The sequence below is a fragment of the Myxocyprinus asiaticus genome, chromosome 17, assembly GCF_019703515.2.
Source record: "Myxocyprinus asiaticus isolate MX2 ecotype Aquarium Trade chromosome 17, UBuf_Myxa_2, whole genome shotgun sequence".
Lineage (NCBI taxonomy): Eukaryota > Metazoa > Chordata > Actinopteri > Cypriniformes > Catostomidae > Myxocyprinus > Myxocyprinus asiaticus.
Genome location: NC_059360.1, coordinates 42,742,713 through 42,767,510, shown reverse-complemented (window position 1 = coordinate 42,767,510; position 24,798 = coordinate 42,742,713). Strand labels below are relative to the sequence as shown.

At 37.6% G+C, this 24,798-nt stretch overlaps 1 protein-coding gene and 3 non-coding genes across 4 annotated transcripts in view; all 4 read right to left on the bottom strand.

The window, feature by feature from the left end:
• LOC127454745 (AT-rich interactive domain-containing protein 4A-like) overlaps positions 1–24,798 on the bottom strand; it is a 37,925-nt gene extending 13,127 nt beyond the window's left edge. Inside the window, exons 1-17 of the mRNA XM_051722123.1 lie at positions 24,668–24,798; positions 23,622–23,671; positions 23,090–23,200; positions 20,124–20,189; positions 19,701–19,791; positions 19,470–19,549; positions 19,273–19,367; positions 17,520–17,652; positions 17,015–17,094; positions 13,782–13,858; positions 13,523–13,680; positions 9,658–9,730; positions 9,159–9,253; positions 8,751–8,848; positions 7,770–8,025; positions 5,707–5,975; positions 537–716 (exon numbers count right to left, since the gene is read on the bottom strand). Coding sequence (XP_051578083.1) covers positions 537–716; positions 5,707–5,975; positions 7,770–8,025; positions 8,751–8,848; positions 9,159–9,253; positions 9,658–9,730; positions 13,523–13,680; positions 13,782–13,858; positions 17,015–17,094; positions 17,520–17,652; positions 19,273–19,367; positions 19,470–19,549; positions 19,701–19,791; positions 20,124–20,189; positions 23,090–23,200; positions 23,622–23,627 — 1,868 coding nt within the window. The 5' untranslated portion in view covers positions 23,628–23,671; positions 24,668–24,798. The remainder of the gene's footprint in view (positions 1–536; positions 717–5,706; positions 5,976–7,769; positions 8,026–8,750; positions 8,849–9,158; positions 9,254–9,657; positions 9,731–13,522; positions 13,681–13,781; positions 13,859–17,014; positions 17,095–17,519; positions 17,653–19,272; positions 19,368–19,469; positions 19,550–19,700; positions 19,792–20,123; positions 20,190–23,089; positions 23,201–23,621; positions 23,672–24,667) is intronic.
• On the bottom strand, positions 3,744–3,825 carry LOC127455640 (small nucleolar RNA SNORD53/SNORD92). Its single transcript, XR_007899715.1, has one exon. It is a non-coding gene; the product is annotated as a small nucleolar RNA SNORD53/SNORD92 (small nucleolar RNA).
• LOC127455642 (small nucleolar RNA SNORD53/SNORD92) lies at positions 7,564–7,646 on the bottom strand. Its single transcript, XR_007899717.1, has one exon. It is a non-coding gene; the product is annotated as a small nucleolar RNA SNORD53/SNORD92 (small nucleolar RNA).
• Positions 9,428–9,509, bottom strand: LOC127455641 (small nucleolar RNA SNORD53/SNORD92). The gene has a single exon (XR_007899716.1). It is a non-coding gene; the product is annotated as a small nucleolar RNA SNORD53/SNORD92 (small nucleolar RNA).

Below are 24,798 nucleotides of genomic sequence, written 5' to 3'. Positions count from 1 at the left end.
AAATACATCCACACCTCCAACTGACTCCAATTAGCCCATCAGAAACTAATTGGCTAATTGCTTAAAAGGCGTAACATAATTTTCTGGAATTTTCCAAACTGCTTAAAAGGCACATTTAACTTAAGTGTATGTAAACTTCTGACTCACTGGAACTGTGATATAGTTACAAGTGAAACAATCTGTCTGTTAACAACTGTTGGAAAAATTACTTGTGTCATGCACAAAGTAGATGTCCTAAACAACTTGCAAAAACTATAGTTCGCTAATATGAAATCTGTGGAGTGGTGAAAAAATGATTTTAGTGATGAAAATTCTCTGTCAATTTAACAATATTCAATACAAAAAAAAAATAAAAAAAATGATAGGACATTATCATTATCACCTTAACTGAGAATACCTATAGTGGCAGATCAAAATACCACTTCATGAAAAAATTAGTCAAAGTAGTCCTGCAATTTCTGACCCACATATGCATTCAAGGGAAGTAACCCCATCTCAAAGGACAACAAATGCGTCACGCATCCACATCAACTCACCTCACATTCCAGCCATAGTAATGCACCAGGTAGAGAATCTCTCCGTTATCAGTCTCTGTGTTCTTGATGTTAGCTTCGTAGATTTTCTGCGTCTTTCCCTTGCCGTATTTCACCTTGACTTTAGTGCCTGTCATAGAGTGCTCAGAGTCTTCACAGCCATCATCTGCTTCTCTTTCATCTCTGTCAAATGCAAATTCATAAATGGGTTTTCAAACAAATTAATACAGTAATGTATATAAGGAGTGCAGTGTCAGAGGACATATCATGAAAAAGCACTTTCCTCACTGCAATAACAGTTTGATGCACTATGTAGACATATTCTAAAATTTACAATGCAAAGTTCCCTCTTCAGTCAGACCGTTTATGGAAAATGAGCTGCAAAAATAGGCCATTCATATATCATATCCATATTGACATTAAAACCATGAACACACATTTACAAAATCAATATGAATGCAGTATTCAACAAATTGGCCCAGCCAGATGAATGTCAGTGTGAACTACACCAGTGCACAGAGGTTAGCCAGTCATAACAGGTCAGTGACATATAGGTGTCTTAAAAGTACAGCAGCAAAAATAGGCCAGTTAAATTTAATTTAAAAGGAATTTCCGGGTTCAATACAAGTTAAGGTTAATCAAAGCACTTGTGACATAATATTGATTACCACAAAAAATTATTTCAACTCATCCCTCCTTTCTTGAAAAAAAGGAAAAATGGAGGTTACAACGAGGCACTTACAATGGAAGTTAATGGGACCAACTTTTGGAGGGTATAAACAGTTAAATCACAGATTTTGAAAGTGCTGAAATTTGACACACACACACACACACACACACAATTATATATAATACATACACATTTTTCCTGTCATCTTAGGAAAGAAAAGAAAACAATGTAACAATACAATGCTTTATTAAAATTTTCCAAACAAAGCCTTCCACATTATAAAAACTGCACTAAAATAGCACCAATTCAATTAACACGTTTCCCAAAATGTAAGGAGTTTGACTAATTGAAAGAACTAATTCCCACATAGGTTGCATATTCACTGTAATGCACATTAAATCTCTTAAACTCTCATTCTCCACAATATTAATCAGCAGACTGTGGCTATCCACTTTCCTACAGCAATCTTGAAGCCGCGTTCATGATTCACGTCAGGGCAGAAGTGTCACTTTGAAATCCTCATGAAGAGCGCTTGCAAACATAAACATCTCATTCTGTGTTTTGGTGATATTTAAGACATGACATGCTTCTGTAGTAATTAAAATGCACCTTACATAGTCTGAAAAATACTTTATTTCTATCACAAGTCCATCTGGGCTTGTTTTGTACAACAAATGACATTAAGAGGTCTTTTTTCCATTTTATCACGGAAACGCTTTTGCGTGTGTAGGGATGTAATGGTTCTCGGTAAAAAAAACGAACCGTACGATTCGCCACCCACGGTTTAGTAAGCATTGGCACCGCAGTTCACCTCAAGTTTAATTAAGAAAAAAAAGCGTCAAAATAAACACGCGTCCAACCTCCGCTAATGCACCTGAATAGATCTGTAAATGGATACACGCCACCTGTGTTTCACGTGGGTCAATTTGATGACATCACAGTTCTGCACACATTGTGTGTAATTGGAAAAGGCAAAGGCCAAGCAGAGAAAATGAGCTGCTGATAGAGAAGCCCCCTGCATTTTCAAGTCTCCTGTCTGGGAACATTTTCTTTTTGCAGTCAATTACAAAAGCGATGGTCAAAAAACTTTTACAAAACAGGCACTGTTTGCAGATGTCGCTCCTCGCAAGTGCCGTATATTGGTAATACATCGATATCTGATTAATCATTTACGGCGATATCACCCGGAGAAAGATAGCGCACGGTGCAAAGAGCCACAGGTGAGCCGAAACTGCACACACTACCTTCCCTTTTTAAGCAGGCACTTAGTGTTAATTCAGACATACATGAAACAATAACTAATACACTTGTGGTGTTCATTGAGGTGCAACATCCCGGACCCTTCTTGTATCCATTTTAATAGCAAGGTTATTCCTTCTATAGTGATGTACAGCTTCCGTATGTTGAATACATGTTGAGTTGAGTTTGAAATGCACTTTATGTTAATGCATGTAGTGTAATTGTGCAAGTATTAAGTTAAAATGTTGATTTAGTAATTAGAGAAAATGATTTATTTTTTATACAAGGTCCCTAAAGAAAATTAACCATGATTTTACTATAGTAACATTGTAGTAACCATGACTGCTATGACCAGGATTTTCTTAGCAGAAATCATGGTTTTGATACAATTAACCATGGTTTTAAAACAATAATTCTGTAGTTTACAAAAAGTAACCATAACAGTAACCATGTTGATTTTGTGGTTAATATGTTAATACTTCAAATACCATGATTGAACTATGGTTACCGTAGTAAAACCATGATTTTTATTAAGGGCAAACCTGTTGAAGTGTTTGTTACTAAATACAGTATTCTTACCTTGGATTTGGAAGTATTATTTTTTCTGATCAGAGCAAACGCCGAACCATACCAAACCGTGACCCTTAAACCGATATAAAAAACAAACCATGAGAAATTTTAACTGTTACACCCCTAGTGCAGAGATTATTTTATTTACTTAGATAACAACCTTCCCAGCTCTATCACGGTCAACTAGCTAGCATACTACAAGAGTAATACGCTAGCTAGTAATATGCCTAATGCGTTAAGATTTTAAAATTAATCGCATGCGTTAACGCGTTATCACAGCTCTAGTTAAAACGCATATTGTTTATGTCTTGTAGCTATACTTTTGAAACGGTGAGTAATGTAACTAGGGATGTGCCAGACTAGTCGACTAGATTTTAACGTTTATGAATTGGCCCTATTCAATCCCATCGTAAGTGCCTCACTGTAACCTTGATTTTTGCTTTTTTTTTAAAGAAAAGGAGGGACAAGTCAAAATGTTTTGGTAATGAATATTATGCCACAAATGCTATCAGTCAAGCTTAACTTGTATTGAACACAGAATATTCCTTTCAGTGTCAGAGAGAGGGTGGGAAAATGTCCATGTAAAACTAAATTCTGACTTTTTGGTTCAAGAAACCTTGACTAATATTATAAGTGGACTTTGAGGTCCCAAAAAAAAAAAAAAATATCAAAGTGTAGAATATGATCCTTTAAAAGGATCATAATCCTTTGCTTCTGTTAAAATGCAGAGATTAATCAGACAGCCAAGAGAAGTGTGACATCACATGATATCAGTCACATAAGCGAAACCGTTCTCTGGTATCATCATTTTTGACTCTGCTGCAATAACCACATTTCTAATTTCACAATTTAAAGTTTATAATTTGTCTAAGAATATGCATGATAGATTTCAAATCAAATGCTCAAAAAGAGAAGCCCTCAAAAGTTTGAAAGAGTTGTACCATAAATCAGTTCATCAGGGGAAAAAAAGAAAAAAAAAATTTAACAAAGCAACTGGTTAAAGATCTAGTTCACACAAAAAATTTAAATGTGTAATTTACTCATCCTTATGTTGTTCCCACCCCATATGACTTTCTCTCGTCCATGGAAAGATGTTAGGCAGTATGTTTTAGTCACCATTCAATTTAATTGCAAACTTTTTTTTTTTCCCATACAATGAAAGTTAACGGTGACTATGGATACCACGGTGTACGGTTTTACTCGGTACAAGGGACAACACTGGTGTGAAATTTTACACTGGGTAAAAGGGGGAAACATTATGAATGGAACTTCCAATATAAACACAATAGCCTAACGAATAGAACAGCCTTAAATAAAGAATAGTTGCCTAATGGAGAGTTTGCGAAATTGCGACCCATGATAAATTAACCTAAATAACGCATTGAAAGCCAGACTTATCAAATTACACAGGCAGCAAAGTGCGCGCACTGACAGAAGACGTTTATTTGCAGGTAGCGAATATAATGTGCATATAATTTTTAAGAACAGATGACAGAAAAGACGTCTATGTGAATGTCTGACACGCTGTTTGTTCGGAGGAGTGCAGTCTCGTTGAACACACATATGTAAAGGGTTCTCACTCTTTCTTTCAGTCTTCAGAATTTTTTTTGCAGGAATGGCACTGTCTATGAGAATGCTGCAAATGACCTCAGACCATCTCAGCTCAGGAGGTGCTCAGAGTTCAGTTTGCTTTATTTCCACAGAGCAGTTCGTTGTGAGCGCAATTCTGCAGGGTCACTTTAAATATAGCCTATACATCTGTGATTAAATCATAAACTAATACAAAAACACGTTCACCTCAAACCAGGATTTATATTTCAGTGATTATCATCATCATTATAATTACTATGTTTACATTTATAATTGTTTTTAGATCTTAATTTGTATTAGTAATTTTCCGCCCATTGTCATACATGGATGCTTGCGTGACGGTAAATGGAAAGTGGTTATATAGGATTTTTTTTTTTTTTTTTTGGACCACTTCGTTATTTTAATTGCTTTTTTGTTTTGTTTGAAGTGCAATTTGAATTTAGAAATGTATTTGGTTTAAGTTTAAATTGGATATTGTGATATTATATTTTTCTATAAAAATATCATGAACATACTTCTTGCATATAGCCCAGCCCTAGGACGGAACTAAACAAATGTATTCATACATATTCAAAAGTCATTATCCTTCTGAAGCAGCTAAACTGGGTCCTAGGATGAAAGGTAATAAAACACCAACATTAAACCCGCAACAACCCACAGTAAGTGATGTATTTGCACGGACAACAAAATACCCGAGCAGTAGCCCATGATGTAAAGAATGCAAGGATGAAGAAGGTCCGTTGCCATTTTTTCAGTTTCATTTGAATTTTTTGTTAAAATAAATGAAACAAAATAAAGTTCAAAGTTTGAAATCAAGCTGCCTTGCGTTATTGTGTAGGCTATTGCTTAACGAAAATGACCCCATAGTACTACTTAGCATCCAACCAGCTGTAATACCGGTGTTAGTCGGTTTGAACGTGAACACCGCGCCGGTGTGAAAATTATGATAACGTGGCTAGTCTTATGGTGACTAAGGCTAACATTCTTCCACAAAGGGAGATGTTTGGCAGTCATATGGGCTTGGAACAACATGAGGTTGAGTAAATGACAGAATTATCATTTTTGGGTGAACTATCTCTTTGAGCACAGTTGATTCTGATGTACCTGTCCCTGAGTCTGGATCTCTCTCCATCTTCCTCCTCATTTTCATCATCCTCCTGCTCTTCATCATCAGAGTCTTTATCAGACTCCTCGAGGCGACGGCTGCGACGTTTCCAGAAATTCTCTCCATCTGATTTCTCCTTCAGCTCCTCTCCACTACCCTCTCCTGCTCCTTGCGTCTCCTCTTTTCTCTCCTCCTCCTGTGATTTCTCCTGTTTCGCAGACTCCCTCACCTCTATTTTCACAGGGGTCACCGTGCACCGCCGCCGGCCCTGATAAGGTCAAAGAGGTGTGTTAACCAATTACTAATATGGAAATAAAACAATTAATAAAACAAATCAGTTGACAAATCACCTAAAAGCTAGTAAATGGTATTCAAAAGGAAAGCATCTTGCTCAAAACCAATTAAATGAAGATTCAAAGCCTTGTCATATTCTACTGATCTTGTCATATTTTCAGTGCCCATATCCTGCAGTTTAGAATGCATTTCCAAAACCTAAATGGTTTGTGTGTTCTGAGCAACGGCTGCATTTCAAAACCTTGCAAGTAGGGCTGTCACGATTATGAAATTTAGCTGACGATTAATTGTCAAACAAATAATTGCGATTATGACAATTGTCTGTTTTAGGGCTATGACGATGAATTGTCTCTAAGGGCTTTCACTATTAATTGTCATATAAATGGTCATATTTAATTTCAAAGATATAAATCAGATAAACATATAGGGATATATGAGTTCCTTTTAAGGCTTTAAAAACTTGTAAATGACATGAAAATAATTTTAAATATTTGAAATATGTCTTTTTTTTTTTTTACTTTAGTTTTGGTCAGGTTTACATCAACACTGCTGTTTTGGAACTCCTGTATTTTATATTGTACATTTTTATAAAAAATGAAAGTTTTTTTTTTTAAATATATATATAGTTATATTATGCAATAGTAAATATTTCTGTCCTAATTTCTTCACTTTCACATGTTTTCCACAAGCCCTTATTTCTCATGAAGCAAAACCTTTGAGATTTCTTTTCATCATTTTACCACTCCACAGAAATAGAGCAAGCATGCGTCTGTCACTGTGTGCCATTAACACTTTGTATATGAACTCAATGACCAGAAATATTTGCCATTACACAATTGTTTAAAGTAGGAGTGCTTTGCGTTCACTATCAACATTTATATTTGTTTGTTTGTTTATATTTTCACGGGAGTTTGGTGCAAGTCTGCTAATGGCGCACGCATCAGAGCGCGTGAGAGAAGCGGTTCACGCGCTCTTCTGGACAGGAGCTGTTGGATGACGTCTGCGGTGCTGCTCAGTGACGCTGTGAGATCAACTGAATGACACACAAACACACCGCTGACAACATTTAGCCTATCTATTCGCTTAAAATTTGGACATTAAAATGTGATTGGAATTTGAAGTGCAAAATAATAGCGGTTGTCTCAAATAACAGAGGTTACATCAAATAACCATGATCAGATGATTATTTAATAATCGTGACAGGCCTACTTGTGAGTTACCTAAATAGACTGCATTTCTGGGCACATGTACATTCCAATATTCGATTTAGTTGCAACAATGCTGAGTCTGGTAAAAATGTATTCGATACTAAATTCTTAAAACCCCCAATGAGAAATTTTAGATTTAATAATAAATTTTTTACTTCATTGCAATAAGAATATAGTATGCCAGCTCACAACAGCAAAGAAACTAAGAAAATCCAGCTCCTTAATACACAAAACAAAAAATCACTTTCAATTAAAAAAGTGAAACAAATTTTAGTTATAGTAAATTATCTCAAGGTTGCATTTACATTTTCTACTACAAAGGCTGCTTTCCGAGTAATATAAAAAGATAGAAAAAGGATCAGACAGCCAAGAGAAGTGCATCATCACATGACATCAGGTCATGAAAGTGAAACCATTCTCTGGTATCATCATGTGCGTTCCCGCCCAACTCACTTGAGGACATACATAAAGCCACTTTGAATATAAGAGCTATTATTCTGTGGCTGGCAGTTCATCAAGCATGAAAACCCCACATCCTGAGTGTAACCCAACAGACACACCCTGGGTGAGCAGATATCTTTGTGTCCCTTTTCGCTCTCAGCATCTGACTCATCTCCATCTGCCACAGGTTTGTCCTCACTGGGTCCAGTCTCTGCTTCAACCTGCTGCATCACCTCCTCTGTTTCTTCATCCTCTTTTTTCACAGTCTCAATGTTGTTCACCTCCGGCTGAACATCCGGCCGTGGCTCGTTGTGGTGCACCGTCCTGAACTGGATCTGAGCTGAGCGGCAATACTCCTCAAATCCATACAGGTACCTGACGTAGAGGTCAAAATACTAGTCAGGTTATATTTTTCCTTGTTTTCTAATACAGTAGCTGTTAAAGATTAAATGCATCATGAAATCAAAATTGACCCCATTTAATTTGGTTAAAAATCCCTCTTCACCATTGCACATTACTTGGAAAAAAAAAAAAAAAAGTTTCTTTAATAACAATGTAATAACTTCATGGGTCTCTGAAACAATTTTTGCTGACGTAAACAAGGCAACAGGGTGTGGGAAATATTAACCAACAATATCACAGCATACAAGATTCCCACATGTTTTGACCAATGATTTTCCAAGTGTTACCCAAAGATAAAGATTGCAGTCACAAATTAAATATTTCTTATAAATATGAAATATTTAAAAGCTGAGCATAAAAAACCCAATGAAGTTAATGTAGAAATTGTTTATTAATTTTAAGGAGTTTAATTTCTTTACCAGGCATGGAACTCAATTTTTAAATGCCATTATATTTCCAGGTTTTCTATAAAGGACAAAAATCAAGTTCCACCTTAAATTAATTACATTATGAAGGTCAAATGAATGTGTTATTAAACATTAAAAACAAACTGTTAGAAAGTAAGTCACTTTCTAAAGTGGAAAACTGTCTTTATCAGCTAACTGACCAAACAATGTTTTTCTAGGCTATAAAAAGCTGCTGAGTAAACAGCCTCTGTCCTTTACAGCAGAAATTGAGAGAGTCTGCACTGCACTTACTTTCTGTAGGCTGTTTTCACATTATAAGAGGCAGCAGAGTTCAGAACCGGGATGCCGAGATCCATGTAGATCTGCTTCCAAATAGATCCACTCTCAATCTGTAAAGATAAATGTAAGCAGTCAAATTATTATCTGCACAGAGCTTTCAGTCACATGTGACATCACTCATACAAGCACAAACATTCTTCAGTTATAAACACCCCAACATCTATAAAATAATTACCCACAATTACAGTATATTAACAGAAAATACATAAGTCCATTTGAAACAAGCAATTATTTAACTCTGTCCAGCTCTGTGAACTCATGAGTTCAATCAATGGCCAAATTTCACTTCATTTTTGGCCGTGTTTCATTTCCCCTTGCAAAGAACAATAAACAGATGGTAGCAGCGCTAAGAACACTCACATTATCACAGCCTCCATGAAGATAAACCAGTCGAAAAAGTTTGAAGAGGTTCAGATCCTTGTATCCCAGCACTGGAGGTTTGTTGATTGGTGTTCCTGGAAGGAGGGTACAGATGCACTGATGTGTTAAACTGAAAATGCGCCTTAAAGAACTGGTCATAGGATTCTTCTAGAAAATAGAATTTGATGCCCCTTTAAAACAAATCTGAAAGCACTTTGACTGAAATTCCTAATGAATTAAAACCATTGTTTCTGTTAACAATGCAGAGATTAATCAGACAGCCAAGAGAAGTGTGACATCACATGATATCAGTCATGTAAGCGAAACCATTCTCTGTTATCATCATGTTTCACTCTGTGTGTGTGTGGACCCAAGACTATAAATAGAAATCAACACATCCACGATGATATACACTATTCAGTCCTCCACATGCAGCCTGCTAATCCTCATGTTCTTTTAATATTCCAATAGTGACTAACTCCGTGGGTGCAGGCATTACCTCTGTCCTCCATGAACTTGTAGAGCTGCTGTAGAAAGTGGTCTCTCTCATCTGGGTCTGGCTCATCATCAGGCTGGTTAAGGGGTAGAGAGGAAGAGAGGGAGGGAGAGAGAGAGAGAGAGAGAGAGAGAACAACTTCTAAATTTAAAGTTCCTTTGAAGTTCTGCAAGTGTGGAATTATCTATTGCTAGTTTTATCTCTCCAAACTCTTAGTCTTAGGTAACAAAAACACCAGCACAAAGCAGTTTGCCGAGTACATATCAAGTCATCTGACCTTTGCTGACTATAATCCTCTTTGTCTGACAAGTTTTGCATGTCTAAACTGCAAGTTAAATGTTTAAAGAGTAATTTTCATACATAACAAAATGCATAATCGTCAGCCCTGCTTGTATAGTAAATAAGGCTGTAGCCTTTGATTTCAATATACAATTACACAAACACAAAGTAAACAATCAAGTTACAGTCAGATTATAAACATTAGCACTCCGAAGTGGTTTTGTTACTAAAGGTTTAGTAGATAAACAAGTTAATCAGTAGTAAATCATAATTTCATGGAAATGCCAACCTTATGTGAAAATGCTTCCTGAGTTTACACTTTTGCTCGGCCGATCGCTTGCTTCAGGAGATAAAGCGCGAAGACAGTACTTTGCATGAATGCTTGGGCACAGGAACAGTCGTTTTCAATTTTATTTTATTTTTTTACTATAAAGTTTTCCAAACTTTTCTCCGTTCTGACAAAGTAAAATTAAACATTGTCAGTAGTGATGATGCATACAGTAGCTATTTGGCTTTTTGTGTTTTATGTTATCCATCTAGCACTCTGCGCATGCGTCAAATACTAAGTGTAATCAAGCTTGAAATCACGATTGTGCCTAGAAACTGCAATGGCAAGATGTACACTGAAAAAGAGTTATAATTTGGTCTGTTCTCACCCAAAACCAACTGGATCTCTCCAGAAGAAATTGATTAAACCACTGGAGAAGGAATACTTTTATGTTGACTTTCTCTCCTTTTTGGAGCTTCAAAGGCCTGATCACCATTCACTTGGATTTTATTGACATACAGAGCTGAAATATTCTTCTAAAAATCTTTGTCTGTGTTCAGCAGAAGAAAGTCATACACATCTGAGATGGCATGAGGGTGAATAATGAGAATTTTCATTTAGGTGAACTAAACTCAGCAAAAAAAAATTAAAAAAAAGAAACATCCTTACTTTCAACTGCTTTTATTTTCAGCAAACTTAAAATGTGTAAATATTTGTATGAACATAAACAGATTCAACAACTAAGACATAAACTGAACAAGTTTCACAGACATGTGACTAACAGAAATGGAATAATGTGTCCCTGAACAAAGGGTGGGTCAAAATCAAAAGTAACAGTCAGTATCTGGTGTGGCCACCAGCTGCATTAAGTACTGCAGTGCATCTCCTCCTCATGGACTGCACCAGATTTGCCAGTTCTTGCTGTGAGATGTTACCCCACTCTTCCACCAAGGCTCTTGCAAGTTCCTGGACATTTCTGGGGGGAATGGCCCTAGCCCTCACCCTCCGATCCAACAGGTCCCAGATGTGCACGTGGGATTGAGATCAGAGCTCTTCGCTGGCCATGGTAGAACACTGACATTCCTGTCTTGCAGGAAATCACGCACAGAACGAGCAGTATGGCTGGTGGCATTGTCATACTGGAGGGTCATGTCAGGATGAGCCTGCAGGAAGGGTACCACATGAGGGAGGAGGATGCCTTCCCTGTAACACACAGCGTTGAGATTGCCTGCAATGACAACAAGCTCAGTCCGATGATGCTGTGACACACCGCCCCAGACCATGATGGACCCTCCACCTCCAAAATCGGTTCCGCTCCAGAGAACAGGCCTCGGTGTAACGCTCATTCCTTCCATGATAAACGCGAGTCCGACCATCACCCCTGGTGAGACAAAACCGCGACTCGTCAGTGAAGAGCACTTTTTGCCAGTCCTGTCTGGTCCAGCGAAGGTGGGTTTGTGCCCATATGTGACGTTGTTGCCGGTGATGTCTGGTAAGGACCTGCCTTACAACAGGCCTACAAGCCCTGAGTCCAGCCTCTCTCAGCCTATTGCAGACAGTCTGAGCACTGATGGAGGGATTGTGCGTTCCTAGTGTAACTCAAGCAGTTGTTGTTTCCAACCTGTACCTGTCCCGCAGGTGTGATCTTCGGATGTACTGATCCTGTGCAGGTGTTGTTACACATTTTCTGCCACTACAAGGACGATCAGCTGTCCTTCCTGTCTCCCTGTAGCGATGTCTTAGACATCTCACAGTACAGACATTGCAATTTATTGCCCTGGCCACATCTGCAGTCCTCATGCCTCCATGCAGCATGCCTAAGGCCCTAATGCACGTTCACACAGATGAGCAGGAACCCTGGGTATCTTTCTTTTGGTGTTTTTCAGAGTCAGTAGAAAGGTCTCTTTAGTGTCCTAAGTTTTTATAACTGTGACCTTAATTGCCTACCGTCTGTAAGCTGTTAAGTGTCTTAACGACCGTTCCACAGGTGCATGTTCATTAATTTTTTATGGTTCATTGAACAAGCATGGAAAACATTGTTTAAACCCTTTACAATAAAGATCTGTAAAGTTGTAAAAATCCAAATAAAATTATCTTTAAAATACAGTGTCCTGAAAAAGGGATGTTTCTTTTTTTTGCTGAGCTTACATCATTTTGTAAAACTGCCACAAAAGACCAAAGACAAAATGTTCCAAAATTATGCAAGGTGAACTACCCTAGCAAGTGAAAACAGCAACTTTGCTTTAGACTTAGTAAACATACCAATGTAAACAGCAGCCATGTGTTAACACATCACCATTATTAACTACTATGAGACTCATACTAGCTTCCTTAAGATAACATTCACCAAAAAATATTGCAAAAACAATAATTTATGTTGCCTCACATTTTGGCCTTATAACTGTGATTTTCCTGAACTGCTCCAGTGAAGAGAGATGATCCTTTGTGGTCAACTCATTCCTGCCCACCATCAAACTGGCACACTACCACTAGCCCTCAAAGCAGGCTGTCCCCACAGCCTTTTCACAACCAAAGGAACAAGCGGTTGCCATGGGAACATGTAGGAAAACCAAGCAAATTGCCATTTGTCCAAACTCAGGGAGCAAGAAGAATGAGACATTGCTGTCCGGAGCCTGGGGCTTTAACAAATGCTGGGACCATTCAGTGGGCTTCATCAAGGTGTAGGAGAACACGAGATGTAAAGAGCCGAGGAATGTCTTCACAAATCAACCTAAATAACAACACTGGGACTCTCGGTCAGCTGGTGTTGCCTGTGAATGTTCTCACTTTGCTTCAGAGCTAATTGCTAAGCTCTGGCAAGCAAAAATCATCCAAGCTGTCATTGCAAACTAACATGCAAGTCATGAGACCAAGCAACCAGAATGAAAGCAACAGTATAAACTAAAATACCACAATTAGTAAAAATTGAAAAAATAGCCTCAACTCAAAAGCTTGACAGGTAACCTTAAAGGGATAGTTCTGTCATCATTTACTCACCCTCATTTTGTTCCAAACCCATATGACTTTCTTCCATGTAATGCAAAAAAAGGTTAGGCCATTCATTTCATTGCATCTTTTTTTACAATTAAATTGAATGGTGCCTGGAGGCTGACACACTGCCTAAAAACTTCTTTTGTGTTCAATGGAAGAAAGTCAGTTAGGTTTGGATCAACATGAGGGTGAGTAAATTATTTTTTATTTTTGGATTAACTCCGTCTTTAAGAGGGAAAATTCATTCCTGGGTCAAAAGGGACAACATTTTTCTAAATACGAGTATTGATGGAGTTTGTTGGCAATGACAAATGAGTACTGGAGTCTTACTTCCTCAGGCTCTGGCCCTTTCTCCTCCTCCTCAGTCTCTTTGCCTTCACCATCGTCATCTTCATCACTGCTGGAGGATTCCAGAATCTCGCTCAAGTCCACCTTCCAGCTGCCAGGGACCTGTTTGTCCTTCAGGAAGAGCTGTGCTGCTTCAAACCCTGACCAGAGAGAAAAGACAGACACAAGAAAGAGTGGATTAGAGACCATGAGACACTCTTTACTGCACGGAGGTCATTTAAGGTGAACTAATGTTTTGTACCTTTCCTGTTTGAATTTTCAGGTTCAGAGATGATGTCGAGGTTCACTTCCTGAACTTCTTTGCGTGTCACGGTGTGACTACGGGAAAATTAAAAACAGCAATGAATCAGAGAGAGAATAATAATGTTAAATAAAAAGATTCAATTTCTTCTTACTCAACGTTTCTAGCACATCAAAAGATGTATCCAATATACATATTCTGCAATCAAGACCCCATGAAACAGCTCAGTAAGCAGTTCTTTCATATGTTAACATTCCTTATTAAAACAAAGTTGGGCTGGACATTTCGAAGGGCTTGTCCATTTTTTTTTAAACAGCCAATAGCCTTTGCTTACATCACAGCAATGAACCATGATTTGTTACTTACCGGGGGTATTAGAGGAAGAGGGCATACTCATTCTACAGCAGCATTTCCCCTATATGCATTAAGAACCACTAGTGAAATTTCTCATGGTTCATTAATATTTTTCACGCAACGTAACAATTGCTGGCCCCAGTAAGCTGTGAGCAATAGTGATGTTTCGTTCATAAACTAATCTGCCTTTTTGAAAAAAATCATTCTCATTCACCTCTATACATGGACTCATATTTGTCATTCATTGAAGACTCTCCTTTTTAAAGCCAATGAGCTCTAGTTTGAAGTGCAAGACTGCTTTGGTGGTTTTTATGCCTGTAAAGACCAGGGGCAGAGCTAGAGGGGAGGGATGGGGGGAGAGAAGCCAGGCCAGCCCATATGCCACCCCACTCTCCATCCCAGGTGTCACTGTATCCACTCCTCTCGGCTTTTGTATCCACGCGTCTCCAGCAATTGTGTGATTTCGGTTATTGTTATAACTTTATACATTTTTATTATAGAAAATTATAAAATTCTGAATGAATTAGCTGGTTATCTTAATATAAAAACACAATAAAAATAAATAATAATAAAAAACATCTATGCAAAATAGTGGAATTCATTAAATGCGCACATCTTATAGTGTCATTGGGGGCTGAGCCGCCCACCTAAGATTGAAATCCTAGAACAGCCCCTGGTTTATATTATCTATTTGTATTTTTATTTTTTATAAATAAAAATAGTGCAAATAATTTTCTGCATTGAGGCATTTCATTATTGGACAGTTATTACTATAGCTTTCTGGGCTTCCAGAGCCCTAAAAGTGTCAAAATCTCCCAGTAAATAAACATGCCAAAGTGAACATGAATAGCCCATCTAAAATGATTCTAAAGCTGCTTTAAGCTATTCCTCTGATGCGCGTAAATACGGGTCCGAATTTGCGGGCTTGTGGGCGTGCACAACAGCAACGTAGCTGAGAAAAAAAAATAAAATAAATAAATAAATAAATAAACAAATCACAGGGGAAACACTGCAGTGAGCATTTTACTGGACAAAAATTTGTAAATGCCCCAGAATACAAGAGTCATCATCAATATTTTGGTCTGTGTTCACAAAAGACTGCATATTTGAAATGTGTATAGCTGCTTGAAGTTAATTTTGTTAACCTTAAGGAGCATGCTTCCATATACAGTTGAAGTCAGAAGTTTACATACACCTTAGCCAAATACATTTAAACTCAGTTTTTCACAATTCCTGACATTTAATCGTAGAAAACATTCCCTGTCTTAGGTCAGTTAGGATCACTATATTTTAAGAATGTGAAATGTCAGAACAATAGTAGAGAGAAAGATTTATTTCAGCTTTTATTTCTTTCATCACATTCCCAGTGGGTCAGAAGTTTACATATACTTTGTTAGTATTTGGTAGCATTGCCTTTAAATTGTTTAACTTGGGTCAAACGTTTCGGGTAGCCTTCCACAAGCTTCTCACAATAAGCTGCTGGAATTTGTCCCATTCCTCCAGACAGAACTGGTGTAACTGGTGTGAGTCAGGTGAGAAGGCCTCCTTGCTCACACAAACTTTTTCAGTTCTGCCCACACATTTTCTGTCGGAGTGAGGTCAGGGCTTTGTGATGGCCACTCCAAATCCTTGACTTTGTCCTTAAGCCATTTTGCCACAACTTTGGAGGTATTCTTGGCGTCAATGTCAATTTGGAAGACCCATTTGCGACTGAGCTTTAAACTTCCTGGCTGATGTCTTGACATGTTGCTTCAATATATCCACATAATTTTCCTTCCTCATGATGCCATCTATTTTGTGAAGTGCACCAGTCCTTCCTGCAGCAAAGTAACCCCATAACATGATGCTGTCACCCCCATGCTTCACCGGTGGGATGGTGTTCTTCAGTTTGCAAGCATCACCCTTTTTCCTTCAAACATATCAATGGTCATTATGGCCAAACAGTTCAATTTTTGTTTCATTAGACCAGAGGAAATGTCTCCAAAAAGTAAGATCTTTGTCCCCATGTGCACTTGCAAACTGTAGTCTGCCTTTTTTATGGCGGTTTTGGAGCATTGGCTTCTTCCTTGCTGAGCTGCCTTTCAGGTTATGTCGATATAAGACTTGTTTTACTGTGGATCTAGATACTTGTCTACCTGTTTCCTCCAGCATCTTCACAAGGTTCTTTGCTGTTGTTCTGGGATTGATTTTCGCACCAAACTACGTTCATCTCTAGGAGACAGAATGCGTCTCCTTCCTGAGTGGAATGATGTTTGTGTGGTCCCATGGTGTTTATACTTGTGTACTATTGTTTGTACAGATGAATGTGGTACCTTCAGGCAATTGCTCCCAAGGATGAACCAGACTTGTGGAGGTCCACAGTTTTTTTCCCCGAGGTCTTGGATGATTTGTTTTGATTTTCCCATGACGTCAAGCAAAGAGGCACTGAGTTTGAAGGTAGGCCTTAAAATAGATCCACAGGTACACCTCCAATTCAGCACACCTCCTTACAGAAGCTAATTGGCTAGCTGTCTAAAGGCCTGACATCATTTCCTGGAATTTTCCAAGCTGCTTAAAAGCACAGTTAACTTAGTGTATGTAAACTTCTGACCAACTGGAATTGTGATCTAGTCAATTAAAAGTGAAACAATCTGTCTGTAAAAAATTGTCGGAAAAATTACTTGTGTCATGCACAAAGTAGATGTCCTAAACGACTTACAAAACAAGTTTGCTAATATTAAATCTGTGAAGTGGTTAAAAAATGTGTTTTAATGACTTCAACCTAAGTGTACGTAAACTTCTGACTTCAACTGTAGATGGCCTCAAACAACATGGACTAAAAGTCACAAAAGTCTTTTTTTTATTTAATGGGGTAAAACTGCTTTTGAAATGCTACTCACAATTTGGAATCTGCAAATGATCTTACTAAACATTGGTCCTTTTTGACAGTAAGGTCATCATTGCAGCTTGGAGATATCACCTTCAGAGACAAAGAAAATAAAAGTGCTTTAGAATCCAAGTGAAACCTGCAAAGGTATACAAGTACAGTTTAAAAAAAAAAATCTATATACAACATTCAACTGTCTTCATATTACAACTGCAATCAAGTACTCCTTGATACACTCATTGAGCCAAAAAGGTCTCACGAAAAAAAAATGTTTGCATCAACTTTTTAAAGTGTAACTCATAACTTTTGCAACCACTAAACCAATAGCTGAACTGCAATGAGCACTTTCCAACAGTAGCAATACAGCATTTCTATAGTGGCTTCACCTATACGTTTAAAAACACAAGGCTAGTTCAAGAAAGTGCAATACATTTAGTTACTCCACACCTGGCAATCTCTCCAGCTTGTTTTAAAAACTATTAATTAAAACAAGGTAAATAAAGGAAGCAAGAACTCACCAGAGCGTAGTACCAGGTATTACTATCAGACGCATTCTGAATACAGGCAACTTTCCCCAACAGATCATCATTGAGCCTTCTCCTGTCATCATCATCATCTTCACTTGATGAAGACTCCTTCTCGTCCTCTGCACTGCATTGCATAAAAGGAAAAATTGTTTGAAACAAATTTTCCCATTTCACATTATAACACTGACCAGAACAGCTAAACTATTTAAAATAAAAGAAGCTATTTTTAAGTATGTTAAGCAAGGGAAAAAAGCAATGAAGAAAAAAAAAAGAACCATGACATAATACTTGTTCCAGTTCTGGTTCCAACTGGGATATTTTTTAGAATCAACAGTTTAAAACACTGACAATCTTAGGTCCTTGCTGATGATGTTTTCTTTAATTCAAAGTTAGTTTAAAGTCATTATAGGGATCCAACTACTGGCAACAAAGTTTGGGTATAAATTACAAAAGATTAGCAAGTGTTACTCTTAAGCTCAGTGTGAATTGTGCTGTTAAAGATGCGTTTTTACATCCCCTCATCATCTACAAAGATTCTATAACTACTCATGAATTTCTTGTTGTTAGAAAACATGTAGTAACAGTATAGTGCTGATATAAACAAATACCAAAGGGAAACATGGCATTAAAAGGTGCCATACCATGGAAAATTAGATTTTCCTACTACTGATGAACTATGTAGACATACTCTAATTTTCAAAATGCAAAGCTCCCTCCCCAATCAGTCCAGACTATTTAATGAAACTAAGCTGCAAAAAACATGCAAAAACAGTCTTGGTAAAGAACATCAAAAGCATATTAAGGGGATAGTTCAACCAAAAATGAAAATTCTCATTTCCTCACTTTCATGCCATCCCAGATATGTATGACTTTTTCTTCAGCAGAACAAAGATTTTTAGAAAAATATCTCAGCTCTGTTGGTCCTTTCAATGCAAGTGAATCCATAAGAATCCAGTGGTAAAATTCATATCTTTAAAAGCAATGTGATAGGTGAGAAACAGATCAATGCAAGTCATTTTTTTACTATAAATCTCCACTTTCACATCTGGCACCTGTTTAGTTTCACTTTAACATCTGAAAGTGAAAGTGGAAATTTATAGTCAAAAAGGACTTAAATATTGATCCGTTTCTTACCCACACCTATCACATCGCTTTTGAAGATATGAATGTAACCACTGGAGTCGTTTGGATTACTTTTATGCTGCTTTTTAACCCTTTCACCATTCACTTGCATTGAAAGGACCAACAGAGCTGAGATATTCTTCTAAAAATCTTCATTTGTGTTCTGCAGAAGCAAGAAAGTCATAGACATCTGGGATGGCATGAGGGTGAGTAAATTATGAGAATTGAAATTTTTGGGTGAACTATTCCTTTAATATTCGACTGCACACATTTACATCTCACAACATATACAGCGCCTTTTCATAATTCAGCCACTTGGCCCAACCAGAAGAACAACAGTATGAACTAAGTCAGTGGTTTTTGCAAAGAGGTAACCCAATCATAACAGAAATCATGAACACACAAAAGTCTTAAGGTACAGTAGCAAAAACAGCCAAGGAAAGTGGTCATTTAAAACTAAATTATGCCATTTAATCAAGTATTCTTAACTAACATAAGGGAGGTTTACAGGGAAAATCAATTAAATTCTAGAGTATGGCACCTTCAACAAAGAATGCACTTTACATACATTTGATAAATAAATATGGGTAGCACCTAGACTCAAGGAACCATTAATACTCACACTGCCTGAGAAGACCTTCTGCCTCTATTTGTCTTCTTTCCAATGACAGGAGTGCCAAAGTGCTCTGGGTTTGTCAGGGGCAGTTGGTCCAAAGTCTGTCATAAAAAAAGATACAAAAGCACAAAGACAAGTTTTTAGCACTCACATGACACTTAATGCACAGAAAATGCATCACATACCTTACAGCTGCTTCATACCTCGCTCTCTGCAAAATGCCTTTCGCCTTTGAGACACAGTGAAGTTCTTCTAAGGGTTTTCTCATCTCCATCATCAAATACTGTAATGGGGAAGAAGCACAAGAAGCTTAAAAACCTAAATATAAATAAGATTAGCAGTCATATTGTTATTGATGAGCAATTACAGGGACTGAGATCAATCTTCTGAATGTAAAGCTTCAGGGACATTAAGTCAGCTATGTCTGTACGTACCCACAGTGTACCAGCTGGCATCTGTGAGTTTGCTGATGACAGCTTCACTAAGTCCACCCTCTGGGCTCTTCACCTCCACTGTCGAGCCAACCTGAGACCACAGAGATACATTAGACCATTGCATGATTCTGGACATTATGTGCACACATAATGAAGCAATCGAGAAGGTCATAACATAGTGTTCATTTAAAAAACATATTGCTAAACAAACACAGTTAGGTCTTTTTAAATTAAATTTAGGCTACGAGTCTCTTTTCTAAAGCCACAACGTCCAAGTTACTTCTGCCTCATAATTAAAACTTTTTGACACATTATCTAGCCAAAACTGTTTTATAACCAAGCTGCAACTTCTTATAAAAGCTCTAACAGGCATTAAAGGGAACTTGATTTGCATAATTTGCAGACCAATGAAGCTCATCTTACCCTTAAAGGTCCTTTGACTTGGTCATCTTGGACAACTTGTGAGATGCTGTCACCTTTTAGCACAACCTACAAGCAAAAATGTTATTAGATACTGAAAAGAGCACCAAAGCAAAACAGTTACAAAGCAATAGATGCTCAGAGACTTGTCGCAGGGTTCAGTGAAGGTGAAATAATCTGGTTGTGTAACAGATGGCATGTTCTTCATGATCGGTCTTAAACAAGTTTCTTAGCGAGCACCTATGTACATTGTTAAGAGCAGCGTTGTGGGTAATGTGTTACAAGTAATGTGCGTTACATAATCAGATTACTTTGTCGAGTAACGAGTAAAGCAACGCAATATTTTTTTTAGACCTTAATATCAGTTACATTTTAAATAAAGTGTTGCTTTTGTACACCTCTACTTTCCCTGTATTGCGAGAAATCAGGAGTAAAAGTGTGCAAACTTCGGGATTTAAGATATCTTAAATTTATTTAAATTAAGGTAGAATATTATAATATTTATATAATCAAACTAACTGAAAATGCTAAAAATGTAACAACTCCCTTCAACAGCTTGCTTTTTATAAAGAATATGCAGTTCTAGATATTTCTGGAATCACAAAATGTATGATTAATTGCTGTAATCTCTTGAGGCTAGTAGTTTTAGTTAACAAACAAGCTTTGCTATCATTACAGTCGAAGTATTAGGAGGAAAGATATTATAGATATATCTTATAATATAAATATCTAATAGCCTACATGGGGGGCCTTCGAATATTTTCTCCCACAATGGGGGCCTTGGAGTCAAAAATGTTGAGAACCACTGTTTTAGCATAATATGAGGTCAACACTCGGTTGAGTGAAACGTGATTGATTCATGTGTTAATACACATTGCATTAAAAATTTTTTTTTAAATAAATCAGTAAACGCGTTTAGGCAGAGGGATTATAAGACTAGTCTTCCATTGACCACGACATTATACACAGGGTGAAATACTCGCTCAATTCACTGACTTATGCAGCCAAACTGCTCCGTGTTACAGCTCCCCATAACTGGGAGAATGGGATGAGAAAAGCTGACTCTGGATCAGTGGCTCCAAGCAATGATCTACTTTGATTGTGTGCGCAGAGAAAAAGATTCTACTTTTTTTTATTTTTATAATAAACAAGCACTCTGATTCATGAAACAAACCGTTTATGACATTTTGGTAGAATTAAAAACGATTCCATTCAAGTTGTATCAACATGCGCCTTTGAAGTTGTATGCGATCAACCAGTGGCATCTGTATGCACCGTGAATCAACTCAAAACAAGCGTGCACTGAGATGACTTAAGTGAAAAATATTATTTTATTATCAGACACATTCCTTGAACATGTTAGGCTGGCATTCCCCACTGAATTTTCTCCTGACTTTTGAAAAACATCTTAAGTTGACTCAAGCATTATCGATGGGCACTGCATATGATGACATATGATGCAGGTTCAAGTGTTGGAATTTGCTGTTTTAGGTAAGACAGAGGTTATTCTTCATTATTCATATTGGCTGCCATGTTGATGGAAAAACAAATCATGCATAGTCATGTTATTGATTCTTTATTATATATATATGATGTGAAGACCTACTTTCTAAATATCTGTTTGTTTACTATGTTGTTTTGACATGAGTGTTGTACAGTAGCTAGCATGACCTGTAATGTCTCTTGTATGCAATGCATGGCTTATTTATATGGAATGCATAGCATAGCAGAAGAGAAAGTTGCTGTGAGAAAAAAGTAATGCAAAAGTAACATAACGCTTTACTTTCTATCAAAATTTACTTTGTAATTAAGTTAATTTTTAGTGAGTGACGCAATATTCTAACGAGATACTTTTAAAAGTAACATTACCCAACACTGGTTAAGAGTAACTAATTAAAATCTCCCTGCCGAAAGAGCGTGCAACACAAAATTCAGGCATATCTGTTGCTATTTTTTAACTAAAGCTGTCAGGGGGAGCAATAAGCAAAAAGTCACAAATCAGGCTGATTTCAAAGAGCTTAACATAAAGCAAAACATATGATTTACTTCATGAGGACTTCACTCCCTAAAACATACTTATGGTTGGTTGGTGCTGATCTAAACTAAGCTACTGAAAGCTTATTGTTCATTAAAAAAAAAAAAAAAAAACATGGATATATTTGACGGATGTCCTGTTTCACTGACTAGTCTATATTAAATGTTTTGGACAACTGATGCTCGAATGGTTAGTCAAGACATTTTACAAGACAGAATTATCATCTGCTGGATACAGTTTGCATTTATTTCCGTGCGAGGGCAAGCCAAGTTAATAAAGCTTGATGTATAACGTGCACCAAAAACTTAAGCATGAAATCTGAATATCCCATTTTACAGTAACACAAAGGCCCCTATATACTTCCGGAGAAGTTCTTCTACGTTCAAGGGTAAAAAGAAGTTATAAACAGCCAAGCAGCAGTATACTGTTTGCAAACATTCAGACATCCGCCAGACCGCTGTGGAAGGCATTTAGAAGTACATTTAAATATGAGGACGCTACATGTAAAACCTTAAAAATGCGTTATCAATGACTTTATGCCTCATTCTATGAGTACAATTCAAATGAGGTTAGTAAAATAAATTTGTTTTAAATGACCACACCCGTCGGTTCATCAGATTTGTATCAAGTATATCGGGGCCTTAAATCTTCGCGCTGTCACAAGAGGAAACTGACACTGACACATACTGAAAAGTTTGTTTATACTCTGTCATCTGATACTAGCTTGACAGATAAGACTTAAACTGCACTCTGAACTTATGGACTTTTTTAAATCTTTTGAATGAAATTTTAGAAAGCTGTTAGAGGATTTAAATTGGGAGAAAACATTCCCATATTCTTTACAGCAAAGACTGACTTCGAGACTCAAAAACTAGAAAAGATGTAATCTAGAGAACATGTATACATAGATTGATATCAGATAGATTAAGCTTACCTTAACTTTCACCATGCGTTTAACAGTCTTGATTTTTGCCTCGCAGAAGGCACCGCGGTACTTCGCACTGACATCCGTCCCCACGGTCAGGTAGGCAGGTTCATCTGCTACCTGTGGACAGTGTAAATATTATTAGGTGCAAATACAGATCCATACAAACACTCAGTCTCAGTCTCCATATAGTAACAATCATGCAAAAAAGCCTTTACAAAACAATCAAGAATACTTTGAAAAGCAACAACATTACAGTATTATAAAAAACTACTCATAGTTACAGCTTTTGGCATTGGTATGTCATCAATACATGTGAAACCAATTACATAGCTTCAAAAATCGTAAGACACAGAACTGAAAAGTCTCATACATGTTGGATAAGGCTGATGACAGTTGACTATTTCTTAACAAAAACACAAGGCATACACTTTTTTCCACCCAAGTATGATGCATGCCAGTCTTTTGTTTCAAATGCTTGTTTGGGGTTCATTTGAAGAGGCGTCGACTATGAAAACTGCAGAGGATCTCCGAGACTCACCTTCATCTTGATGGCTATTTGAGGGAGTCCAGCTCGATTGGTTTTGACTGCTGAAACAGAACAACACAAGCATTAAGAATCAGTCACGATCTGCTGCCATGTGCTTAGAAACGTGTCCCTGTGTGAAGGATCTGACAGCACAACACAAACACACAACAGAGAAAATGCTACAGAAGCTAACGCAGCTAGCCACTTCTCCTCCTCCCGTCAAAAATGGCAAAATACATGACAGACTCGTTAAAACACAGCTTAAATGGATCCAACATGACTTAACCTCCAATCTGAGTCCCTTATGGTGTCAACAACAAAAAAAGGCACACAGTCACGGGAGGAGAACACAGCCCCTTCAAACCCTGCGTGTTTCCTTCCCGCTTCACTCACTGTCTCTCTCTCTCTCTCTCTGTGTGTGTGCTCTGTGTGTGTGTGTGTGTGTGTGTGTGTGTGTGTGTGTGTGTCTCACGTCGCCATCATAGCTTACACACCGTCCTGCAGCATGTCAGCCCCTCCACCTTCCACTAACCCCACATTTATCTCACTTAACAGTTTTGTTTTACCGATGCATTTGTGTTTAAAGGACAAAAGCTGACGGGTATGATTGTTATTGACGCCTGTCAATCAAACTGCGACGGTTGAGCTAAATATAGTGAAGCTGTTATGGCGATTTAAACTGTTCTTCGTGCTAGTTCCGCAACAAAATGTGAGGCATTTGACGGGAGACTTTTCCCTCCAATGCGTAAAAGCTTGAGTTATAAGTTAAGTTTTAGACGAAAAAAGTGTATATTATAAGGGTTTAGCATGAGTAAAAGTCGTCGGAATGAACCGCGAATCCTGTGAGAAAACAAGCCGACTAGCTGTGACTAGTCTCTGCCATTCATTTTTTTTTTTTTTTTTCCTCCGTCGTCTAAATACCTTCGCTGGAAACTACGGGAAAACGACTACTATGACTGGATTACTTTCGGATTGAGGAGTGTAAACAATACCGTTAAGAATATAAGCGTTTAATGTTGGTGTTTGAATGTAGTATGGAAATATAGATGTGTACTTACAAGCTCCTATAAGACCGCTTCAGCTCAGCATTCGCTTAGGCTGCAAAGGCATAAACGAAATAACAAGCTGTTGAGCTGAGGTTGTGTTTCTCGAATCCCGATTGGCTGCTCGGGCCACTGTGGGCAAATTC